This window comes from Echinops telfairi, unplaced genomic scaffold (genome assembly GCF_000313985.2).
Source record: "Echinops telfairi isolate 266 unplaced genomic scaffold, ASM31398v2 ScPeMD7_7;HRSCAF=31, whole genome shotgun sequence".
NCBI classification, from domain to species: domain Eukaryota; kingdom Metazoa; phylum Chordata; class Mammalia; order Afrosoricida; family Tenrecidae; genus Echinops; species Echinops telfairi.
The window spans coordinates 20,409,628-20,420,614 of record NW_022103904.1 but is presented as its reverse complement, the minus strand read 5'-3'; the positions used below and the strand labels follow the sequence as shown (position 1 = coordinate 20,420,614).

General features: G+C 44.2%; 1 protein-coding gene across 3 annotated transcripts in view; it reads right to left on the bottom strand.

The window, feature by feature from the left end:
• The window catches only part of NUDCD3 (NudC domain containing 3), a 124,715-nt gene extending 114,410 nt beyond the window's left edge, over nt 1-10,305 (bottom strand). For 2 of the 3 annotated variants that reach the window (XM_045286335.1, XM_045286336.1), the window contains exons 1-2: nt 10,046-10,305; nt 1,891-2,216 (exon numbers count right to left, since the gene is read on the bottom strand). In XM_045286335.1, the coding sequence (XP_045142270.1) occupies nt 1,891-2,216; nt 10,046-10,237 (518 nt within the window). In that variant the 5' untranslated portion in view covers nt 10,238-10,305. The remainder of the gene's footprint in view (nt 1-1,890; nt 2,217-10,045) is intronic. The other variant, XM_004708184.3, reaches the window with a different exon arrangement.
• Nucleotides 10,306-10,987: the final 682 nt, after the last annotated feature.

The window sequence follows — 10,987 nt, the reverse complement described above, 5'->3', positions numbered from 1 at the left end:
GTGGAGAGCAAATGTTTTGAGAATGATGAGGCCAGTGAATGTACAAATGTGCTTTACACAATTGATGCATGTGTGAATTGTGATAAGAGTTGTAGAAGCCCCCAATAAAATGATTTTTTTTAATTCTATCACTATTGTGTTCTTTCTGTTAAAATGTAAGTTTGTTTTCTTTTAAAAAAAAAGAAATGAAATAAAAATTTTAGTGTGGGTTGTCACTTTATAGTGAAGGTAAATTTGCATAACATTAAAGGGCAAGCTTGAGTTGCCCATTGGAAAGTCATAACCTAAGGACAGTCTAAAAATTCATTTATCTATGGGCAGCTGACTTTCTATAATTTTACAGCTATATTTTTTATTTCATAAAAGTAATATTTTATAATAGCTTGCTTTGTTCTATTCTCATTTTTCAGGTTTGACATATGGTTTACATATCACACAATTTAATGATTTAATCACATCATAGAGTTCTGCAGTCATCACCACAGTCCACTTGAGAACAGTTTCTACTCTTGTGTATTCATTATTTGCTCCCCCTCTGCCGCCAAGCTCCTTACAATAATAAACTATTAATCCAGTTACCGTATCCATTGATTTACCTACACTGGATTTCATACACTGAAAAACATAGCCAAAAAAAATCAACAATAATAAAAGAGAAAAACCTAATCAAAAAAGAAAGCGGAAAATATTAAACGCTAGCAAAAATTCTAAATGAGTCAAAGGGGAGAACAAATGATAAGGTGTTACATGTCAAGTCCATGAAAGTATTTCTGTTCCTTTAATCCGCTACAAGTGTGTTTAAAGTAAAGTGGTTCACTTAGTGGGGTTTCCAAATGAGATCCTTCTGGTGTGGCCTATGAATAAAATTGTGCACATATAAAGGGCCGAATCTAATGTCCTGGTTTGCTATGACACTTGGTCTGGGTCACCAAGGACTGGTTGGTAACTTGGTCAAAATGCCTGATTAGGAACATAATACTGGGCATATTCTCCCATTGGAAATCTATATAAGTAATGTTAAGCAAAATGTAATGAGGAAATTAGACGGTGCCCAGCTATCAGAAAGAATAGTGTCTGATGTCTTTTAAGACCTCAGACTTGGCTCAAAACAGGCCGCTTGAGGTGTCAGCTAAGTCTATGTGAAAGAAGCAACCATCCTGTGCGAGCCAAGGACTGTAAATAACAAAACCCGAGACTGGAGCACGGAACTGTATTCCAGCTTAAATTCTGAGCATCCAGTATGCAGAAGGCTATGGATGACAGTGAAAGCTCAAATCCACTTGCTGCATTCCCCAGTGGATGAAGCCTCCTGAGAATCTCTGCTGACCACTGACCAAGGATATGAAAGCCTGGCTCTCAGAAAGAGTACACTGGAAAGTGGATCAATGCAGATGGAGTTAGGTTAAAACAGAACACCTGATCGTTCGTTCTCCCGTTTTGACTCATTTAAATTGATTCTAGTTTTTATTGTTAGCTTTCTTTTCTATTGAGATTTTTCTATGTTTCACTTTGTTATTGTTTTCTGGGGAGTGGTTTTTTGGTAAGTTTTTCTGTGTATGAAATCCAGGCTAGGTAAATCTATAGAGACTTTAACTGGATTAATAGTTTCTTAGGGTTATGGCAAGAGAAGTTGTGAGGAGATTGGAAGCTAGTGAGTACAAAAAGGTGGAAAATGTTCTAAAACGTGGTGACAAATGTACAATTCTTTAATATGTTTTAACCATTGAATTGTGTGTTTTGTGAAGTTTATGTCAGTAAAACCGGTAAAAACAAAATTTACATGTCCGACAGGTTCATCGTGTGTGTGTGTGTGTGTGTGTGTGTGTGTGTGTGTGTGTGTAGATATAACTTTTTAAATAACGTAGAAAGCCACAAATCAGTACTCCTTACTTGGGAAGAGCTAGCGGTTCCCTAGGAACTTCAGCAACAGCAGCAACTGCTGCTGGAGGCCCTGCCTCCTCCGAGCCACAGGCCTCCTCCTGAGCTGCACCTGGGGTGCCTGGACTTTGTCCGTGACCCGCTTCCTGAGGTCCATCCCATTCTGTGGTGGAGTCAATCTCGACTTCCCGGACTGGGACTGGGACTGGTTCCTTCTCAGCCATGGCAGCTGCTTTGTCTTTTGCTGCTGCTTCTTCTTTTCTGCTGATTTTCTCTTCAAGTTCCTTTCTCCTCTTCTCATCATCCTGACGAGCCAGATGGTCAAAGGTTTTGAATACCTAAAATCAAACAGCAATCAGTTCAGCTATCCAATACCATATCACAAAATGTAGCAGGATCTGGTCATAAAGAATCAAAAGGCAATAGAAAGAGTCAGTCGTGACGGGACCTATCAACAGCTCATTATGCCAACAATGTCCTATCTCCAACCAAAAAGGTTTCCCATTAGTAAAATGGAAAAGAATGTTAATACTAGTTATTTTGAAAACAATCAACAAAATTAAGAATTCACAATCCAAAATTCACAGTATTTACATACCTTACGAGTCAACCTGTCGAGTTTAAAGAATGCACACCTAGGTTGCCTTCCCGATCAGTCTCTCTGTAGCCCCTTACACAATCTCGCATATGATGCCATGGAACAAAGTGCGCGAACACTGAGAGGTCTGAAGGCATCAAATCATTCAGACAACACAGAAAAGTGAAAATTCAGTTGAACATCAATCCCCAACTAGTCCAGACAACCAAGCTCACTAGACAGTGCTGCTCTCCTGCCCACACTGCGCAGGCTGAGGAAAAGTATGACATAAAAACTGGGCAACCTAATCCAACAAACATCTACTAGGTGCCTATAATATGCAAGGAGCACACCAGCAAATCATTTTTAAAATGATGCCTTATGTCTTCTAAGTACTCAAAATTCTGGTGTGGGGCTCAGAAGCCCTTAACCTTTCCTGAGACCCAAGCACTAACAAGAAAGGTCTGGGGCCTCTGCTCCCAAATTGGGCACATGTAAAATGGTAGGGATGCTGAAGGATCACTGTCAGACACGCACCTAGCACCTGAAGCCCCAACAGACCCATAGAGAGACAACACTGGTCCGGTCAGATGGTAAAGACGGGAATGAGCATTCTGGGAGAAAGAAATCGAGAATCTTGAGAGAAAAGGGATGGGAATTAGACCCTGAATGAAAGGCAGCGCTTTCTGAGGGAGCTATGAGAGGAAACACTAAGGAACAGCCCTCTGTGGAAACAGCTGAGCCCAGCGCCAAGAAATACTGTTCTCCTAGAGGCAGGAAAGGCTGAGGTTAAGCGTGAAAAGGCCGATTTTGAAAGGAAGGACTGCAGGCAGGTATTATACAAGAAAAGTTTTGAGCACCAAGCTAAAAAATAATAATAAAAGAGGGGTACAAACATACTAAATTATACCAGTGGTTTTACAAACATTCTCTGGAAACTCTCACAATAGTCCTGTGAGGAAAAATATATTGAAAGAGAAGGAAAAAAATAAGGTTAAGAAAAAAATAAATAAGGCTAAGAGAGATTAAGTAAGTTGCCCAAGATCCTACCGGTGAGACAAGGCAGTTAAAAAAAAAAAAAGTATACAAGAGGCACCAAATAAAGAAGATACAAGCAAAAGAAAATAAATAAAATTCTAAGGTTAAAAATCACAGCAATAACATTTCGACTTTTTCAGAAAAAAAATGTAAGCTTTCGACTCACATCTCTCTCACACACACATCTTTTTATTGCACGTCTTTCCTTGCTACACCAGGTTGTCAACATCATAAAAGCAAAGCAGCAGCAAGGCTTTCTCCCCTCTTGCCTCTGGAAAATCTAATGCAGGGCCTCCCAAGACTTCCTCACCTGCCTGTCTCTCCTTACAACCGCACAGCCCCGGCTGCAGTCTCCTACCACCTGCCCACTTGTCATCACCAAAGAGAGCTGTTCATGTCTACCAACTTCTTCATCACATACATTCGAGACTCAGAACCGTGGAACTAGGAAAGGCTCCTGTGGTCCTGCAAGCACATTTTCAATCCCCAGAGAGGTGAAGTGATTTTCCTAAGACTTCCCCAACAGGCTGGGTGACAAACAGTTACAGAGCTGGCTTTCCTGATTCTCATGTCAGGGACTTCTACTAGCTACTCCTCAGACTTGACTCCAGGATAAACATAGAGTATAGCACGTTGTTCAAAATAATCTTTCCTTAAACATTTTTCTAGGAAATGGAATGGAATTTTCACATTTATCTTTAAAACCACGATTTGTCTGTCAGTTTGTCATACTGTGGTGGCTTGGGTGTTGCTGTGATGCTAGAAACTAGGTCACTAGTATTTCAAATGCCAGCAGGGTCACCCAAAGTGAAAAGTGAACAGGTGTTTCTTTGAGAAGTAAGGTGCACCTGACCCGAGCCATGGTATTCTCCATTGCACCATAAGCATGTGAGAGTTGGAAAGACTGAAGAAGATCGATGCATTTGAACTGTGGTGCTGGAGAAGAATAGTGAAAGCACCAGGGACTGCTCACCGGACAAGGCAATCTGTCCTGGAAGAAGTGTACTCCTTAGGGGAGCACAGCCAGAATGCTCCTTAGAGGCAAGGATGGCAAGACTGTGTCTTACACACTTTGGCCGTGTTATATTGGGAGACAGCAGGCCCTGGAGAAGGGCATCATTATTAGGTAAAGTAGAGGCGCAGTAAAAAAAGAAGAAGGCTCTCATGGATACAGATTGGCATCATGGTTGCAAAAATAGGATCAGGCAAAGGAACAATTGTAGGATGGATGGCACAGAACATGACACAAGGCATTCTGTTGTGTATCGAGTCACTACAGGTCAGAACTGACTCAATGGCAACGAACAATAGCAACAATCCTTAAGAGGCAACTTCAAGCAATTTCTAACCTGTTGCAAGTCCTTCCAGCTGTGCATCCATATCTCGAGTCTTTAGAAACAACCTGGAGGACCATTTGAGAAGCCTTGCATGATACCAATTGTCCACTCCCAACATATAAGTAGAAAGCTTTCAAGTGCAACTCCCATCCGAGTCCTCTTTGCCTATGTTCAGAGAGACTCCAGATGTCCTCAAGTAGGGTGGCTCCAGTAAGAAATCTGTGCAACCAATCCAGGGAGACTAAGGTGACCTACTCCTGAAGCCAAATTGTGTGGTACACAAAAAACTGCCTTCCACACAACAGCTGTGTCCTGTGGCACCCTCAGCCTCCCTTCCCCAGTCATTCATGCTCCAGCTGTCCATGTGCTCCTTCCTTCCCTTGCTCTCGTGCTCAGCCAACTGAGCTGACTGAGCAGGAGTGGCTACAGGCTCAGAATCCCACATGCCTCCCCCGCTTCAGATACAAAACCAATTCTACTGCCACCAAGTCGATTCTGACTCACAGCGACCCTACTGGCAAGAGCAGAACTGCTCCACAGGGTTCCCCAGGCTGTAAATCTTTACAGAAGCACACTGCCGCATCCTGCTCTGCAGAGTAGACCTTTTAATTCACTTAATCCACTGCACAGCCTGGGATCCTATCACACCAGACCACCAGCCAGCCTCAAATGTAGGGCTTTCCTCTACCTCCGCAGCAGAGTAGTCACAGCTCCAGAGTCTACCGAACTCCTCAGCTTCCGACCAGCTGGCCCCACTACTCTTTTTGAGCCCTATAATTCACTGGAACAACTCCCAGAATTCACAGAGAACATACTATACTTACTACAGAGTTATTACAACCAAAAAGGATCTTGATGGTGAGATCTAGGAGGGAGGGTCACGGCACAGAGCTGCCACATCCCAAGAAGGGACACACTACCTTCTCCTGTGTACAGTCATCAACCAGAAAGTTCCTACTGAGTCTCATGGCCCAGAACCTTATCAGCCTCACCACATGGTCATGACAGATTACACCATGCCTTCTAAGACTCAGTCAGGATCTGGCCCCAAGACTATCTGGCTCTCAGAAACCCAAAACAAAGGGCTAATTTGCTCTCTAGACTTATAGGCTGTGTGCTATCTAGTCAGGATCAAAAGAAGTCCCCAAAATACAGAGAAGTAAGAATAGAGGTCAGGAGATGACAGAAGACAAGCTAGATGACTGGGACCGCCTAAAAGTTAGACATTTGGGCATCTAAACACTGCATCTAAAGAGTGAAAAGAGAATCCACTGTCAGAGGAAAAAAGTTGGGGCGATGACATATCAGACAAGGGACTAATACTAACATTACAATAAACTTCAATACCTCAGCAAGGAAAAGACAATGACAAATGGTCAGAGGGCATGAACAGACTTCACCAACAAAGACATGGGCAGCAAACAAACATGAAGAAATGCTCAAGATCATTAGCCATTGAGAGATGCAAATCAAAACAATGAAATACCACCTCCCGTCAGCATGAATAGCAAAGGAAATGAGAATGATCAATGCTGGTGAGGGTGCAAAGAGAGGCGAGATTCACGCACTGCTGATGGGATAGGACAGTGGTACACACACTGTAGAAATGGTATGGCACTTTCCCCAAAAGTTAACAATACTAAATGATCCAGCAACCTTTCTAGTGGTAGCTACCCTGGAGAAACAAGAGCTGCTACATGAATAGATACACACACATTGTAGCAAAAAAATAGAAATATGGTACCTTTTCATCGGTGGAAGAATGGGTAGACAAACCTTGGTACATAGACACAATAGAATACTATACAAAGTTAAAGAATAACAAACCTGCAAAACACTTCATAACACAGATGAATCTGAATGCTCAGTGAAATTAGTCACAAAGGACAAACAGTGTATGAGATCACTGTCATGAAAAGTCAAGTAAGGTTTTCATACTAAAACAAGCATTCTTTGAGAGTTACCATTGGCGAGAGGGGAAGGTAGGAGTGGGAGGTCACTGGCTTGAGGGTAGACAAATATCAGCTTGGATGTAGGGGTGGGCACTGTACAATAAAAGAGAGACTTGGAAAAAAATATGGAGTTAATAGAAAATACTGGAGGGTTTGCAGCTGGTGAGTAGCAACTGGGATCTTCAAAGCTCATGAACGGCCATTTAAGGTGCAAGTATTGGTCTTTCCCCGTCTGGAGGGAAGAAAAGTGATGAAAATGGAAAGACACATGGAAACAATTAGTCCAATGGACTAATGGACCACACAAACGTAATTTTCCACAACCCTGAGACCTGAAAACTAGGTGGTACCCGGCTACTCCTACAACTCGTCTGAAAGGGATCGGATTAGAAGGTCCTGGATAGAGTGGGAGAAAAATGTGGGACTGAACACAAAACCATAAAAGACACAATGCTTACTGGTGAGATAGTGATGTGTAGGGCATCCCACTCCCTCCAACCACCCCCCACATCCCTGCCCCAAGACTACTGCCCTTTGTCACCCTTTCTGTCTGAAACTGAACTCCCTCTCGTGTTAGAATAAGCAGCCATTTAAAATCATAAGGGTAGCATCTCCCCAAGGACAAAATTCAGAGAGCTAGGAAAGAAGGAGGAACGGAAATAGGGAGCCCAGAGAGGAAGTGAAATAAATGACTGAACATGGAGGGGCCTGCAATGAAGGGGTTGAAATAAAATACGTATGAATTGTTGACTGTAAAACTAATGATCTGCTCTGTACACTTTCACTAAATTCACAATAAAGAAGTTTTTTTTTAAAAAGAAGATAATGCATGTAAGTCATTATTTTAATATCCCATCTTACAACAAAACCCTAGCCAAAACAGAAATCACTTTCACAAGCATTCTGCCAAATGGGGTTCTGTAGGATGAAAATGCAAAGCAAAGATGGCTTGAGCCAAGCCACAGAATTCGCAATTGCTCGTATACATGCCAAAGCTGGACAACGAATACGGAAGACCAAAGAACTGATGTCTTTGAATCACGGTACTGAAGAATATTGACTATACCATGGACTGGCAAAAAACAAACAAATCCATGTTTGAAGAAGTACAGCCAGAGCCTCCTTAGAAAGGAGGATCGGGAGACTTGTCTTTGGACATTTATCTGGAGGAACCAGTCCCTGAAGAAGTGTATCATGCCTGGTAAAAGGGTCAGCGAAAGAGAAGACGACCCTCAACAAGACGGATACACTGAGCGCAACAATGGGCGCAGGGGAGGACACGGAAGTGGCCAGTGTTTCACTCTGCTGTACATAGATATTGTTATTATTACTGTTGTTGTTGTTGTTGTTGTTAGGGGTCATCAAGTTAGTTCCGACCCATATCGACCATATGCACAACAGAATGAAACCCTGCCCAGTCCTGTGCCATCCTCACAATTGTTCTTATGCTTAAGCCCATTATTGCAACCACTGTGTCAATGCATCTACAGGGACATTGGGAAACTCAAATGGCAAGACTCAGATGAAAGTATTAAGCTACTAAAAAGCCCTGCTGGCTATATCAGCTTTGGTGGCACAGTGGGTCAGGAAGTATTGGACTACTCTCCAAAAATCTAAGGGTGGAGCCCACTGGCCAACCCAAGAGAGAACGAGCAGGCAATCTGCTTCAGCAAAGAAACCTTATGGAGCAATTCTAGTCCAATACGGTGCTGAGAGTTGAAATTGACTCCACTGGAGGGAAGGCGGGTGCAGGGCAGGGGCAGGTTCTTACGGTCCTGCTAAAAACTATCTCCTTCACTATGGAAAACAGTGTGGCTCTTCTTTTAAAAACTGGAACTAGAAATACCAAATGATCCTGCTATCCCACTACTAGGTACATATCCTAGGAGTTATATTCTGCTGACCCTGTATCTACTTTACGAAGCGAAACAAGCGTCATGGCACAAACAAGTAGGTGCACACGCGTGTCCTTTCAACGTGGTGTAAGCAAAGATACTTTCGTCGGGAAACGTGAGAGGACTGGAAGCACCCCCTACAGAAATGTGCAGACCTACATAAAGTTTGTGTACAGAAACAAAAGCATTGGGTTTTGATCATTGTTTAAGGAAGGTTTATATGATTTTGTAGCAATACTTTGCTACTTACCCACATACATGCAATAATCACAATCAAATTAACTGAGTGAACATTAAAAAGCTGTTCATACAATTTAACGTAAGTTGTATTGACACATGGCAAAATATAAATTTAATAATTATACATATATTTAAGAAAAACTCGCCGCCAGACTCATAACGATCCAATAGAGCAGAATAGAATTGGCCCTGCTAGTTTCCAAGACTATAACTCTTTAACAGGAATAGAAAGCCCCATGTTTGTCACAGAGCGGCTGGTGGTTTCAAACTGCTGGCCTTGCAGTTAGCAGCCCAACTCCTAACAACCAGGGCTCCTTAATTTTATATATATGCTCAAGTGTAAATTAAATATATTATGACTGTCTCTGAGCTGGTAATTCATGTTTCAAACAAACTGACCATATCCATTCATCAACACAATCCCTCAGTCATTCCTTCCACCTCCAGAGTCTTTTGTCTTTGTAGTTTGGGGGCGTGTCAATTTCTGTTTATGTAAATTTGTCATTCCTCCCACCTGGCCTAATACCTGCATAGTTTTCACTCCCTGACGAGCAGCCCTTAGTACATGGCACCACCATGGGATGAGCGAGGGCTCCGCTTCGGGCGAAACCACCAGCCACTTTGCGGTAGAAGGACGAGGTTTTCTACTCCAGTAAACAGGCTATGTAGTCTTGGAAACCAAGAGGGGCGGTTCGGCTCTGCCAAATGGGGTCGCTGTGAATCAGAATTGACTCCACGGCAGTGAGTTTGGTTTGGGTTTGGTGGGGTGGATCCTAGTTTGCTACTTTTGACACATTGTGTGTAAAACTAGGTTGAGAGGCAGTCACAGATCCCACTGAAGAATAATCTGATACCCAATCAGCGTTTCAAATTACTTTCACTGTCCTCGTCCCATCTGGTCTTCTTGCTGGCCCGGGAGGGAGATCTACAGAATCACCAAAGGGTAGAAATTGAGGTTGGTAGTAGTGTCCCGCAACTTAAAGGGGGGCGGAGCCAGAAAAGCAGCCAGGACTGCGCGGTATGTCAGGGAGCAGGATGCTCCCAGAAACGGGAGCTTCCAGGGACCTTCACATCGGTGACTGGCTACTGGGTGGACATGATCGAGAACCTGTCCAGCTCCGCTGTTACCTGCAGCACCAAGGCCTGAGCGGCCCCCGGCGGAAAGCCCATGCGATCGGACGGGTGGCGCAGGAGGCGGTAAAAGTCGGTCTTGCGGTAGAGGAAACCGAAAAACACGCGCAGAAAGTCCTGAACGTTGCCCACATGCTGCAAGATGCCCAGCAGGGCTTGATCGTATAATTCAGCTGAGCCAGGTTCCATGTCGTCCGACGGGCCCGGGAGGAGCTCACGCACTGCTGCAGGTCGGCCTGGAGGAACCCGGACCACAAACGACTTCCGGAGTGCGCCGCTAACGGCTCCGCCGGCCAGCTCCGCCGCGGAACTTCCGGTTCGCGCTTGTTCCGCTCCGCCCGGCCGCCCCGGAGACCCGCTTCCGCCGCCGGCCGGAAGCACCGCCCCTGCTGTCCCCGTGGGGCTTGCCCGCCGGCAGGTTCCTCGCGCGGAGCCTGACTTAGGAAGCAGATGGCTTGCTTCTGAGCGGAAGACCCGCGGAGGCTGGGCTGAAGCAACTTGAGCACCATGATTGAAATGGGCGGAAGAAAGGGGCTTGTCGATTGCGGGTACTGACACGTGGGTTAGCTTGTCAACTGAGTCGCTGGATCTCATCACGTAGCCTGTGGGACGTTGGCTAACTCGTGGGCAGAATTCTCCCAAATTATTAGTGGCTAAAACCTAACTCGTGGGCAGAATTCTCCCAAATTATTAGTGGCTAAAACCTGACCCGCTGTGAGTTTTGTTTTGTTTTGTCTTGTTTTTACCAGTGGGACAGAAAGGGGGGAAATGCATGTATGGAGGTTGGTATGAATTTCTTCATTCTTAATTTCTTAAGTGAAATTAAAGGCGTTGCATCAGAATAGGTTGTGCGCTGGGCTGCTAGCCACAGGATTAGCAGTCTGAACCCACAACTGCATTGAGGGAGGAAGATGAGCCTTTCTGTTCGCCTGACGATGT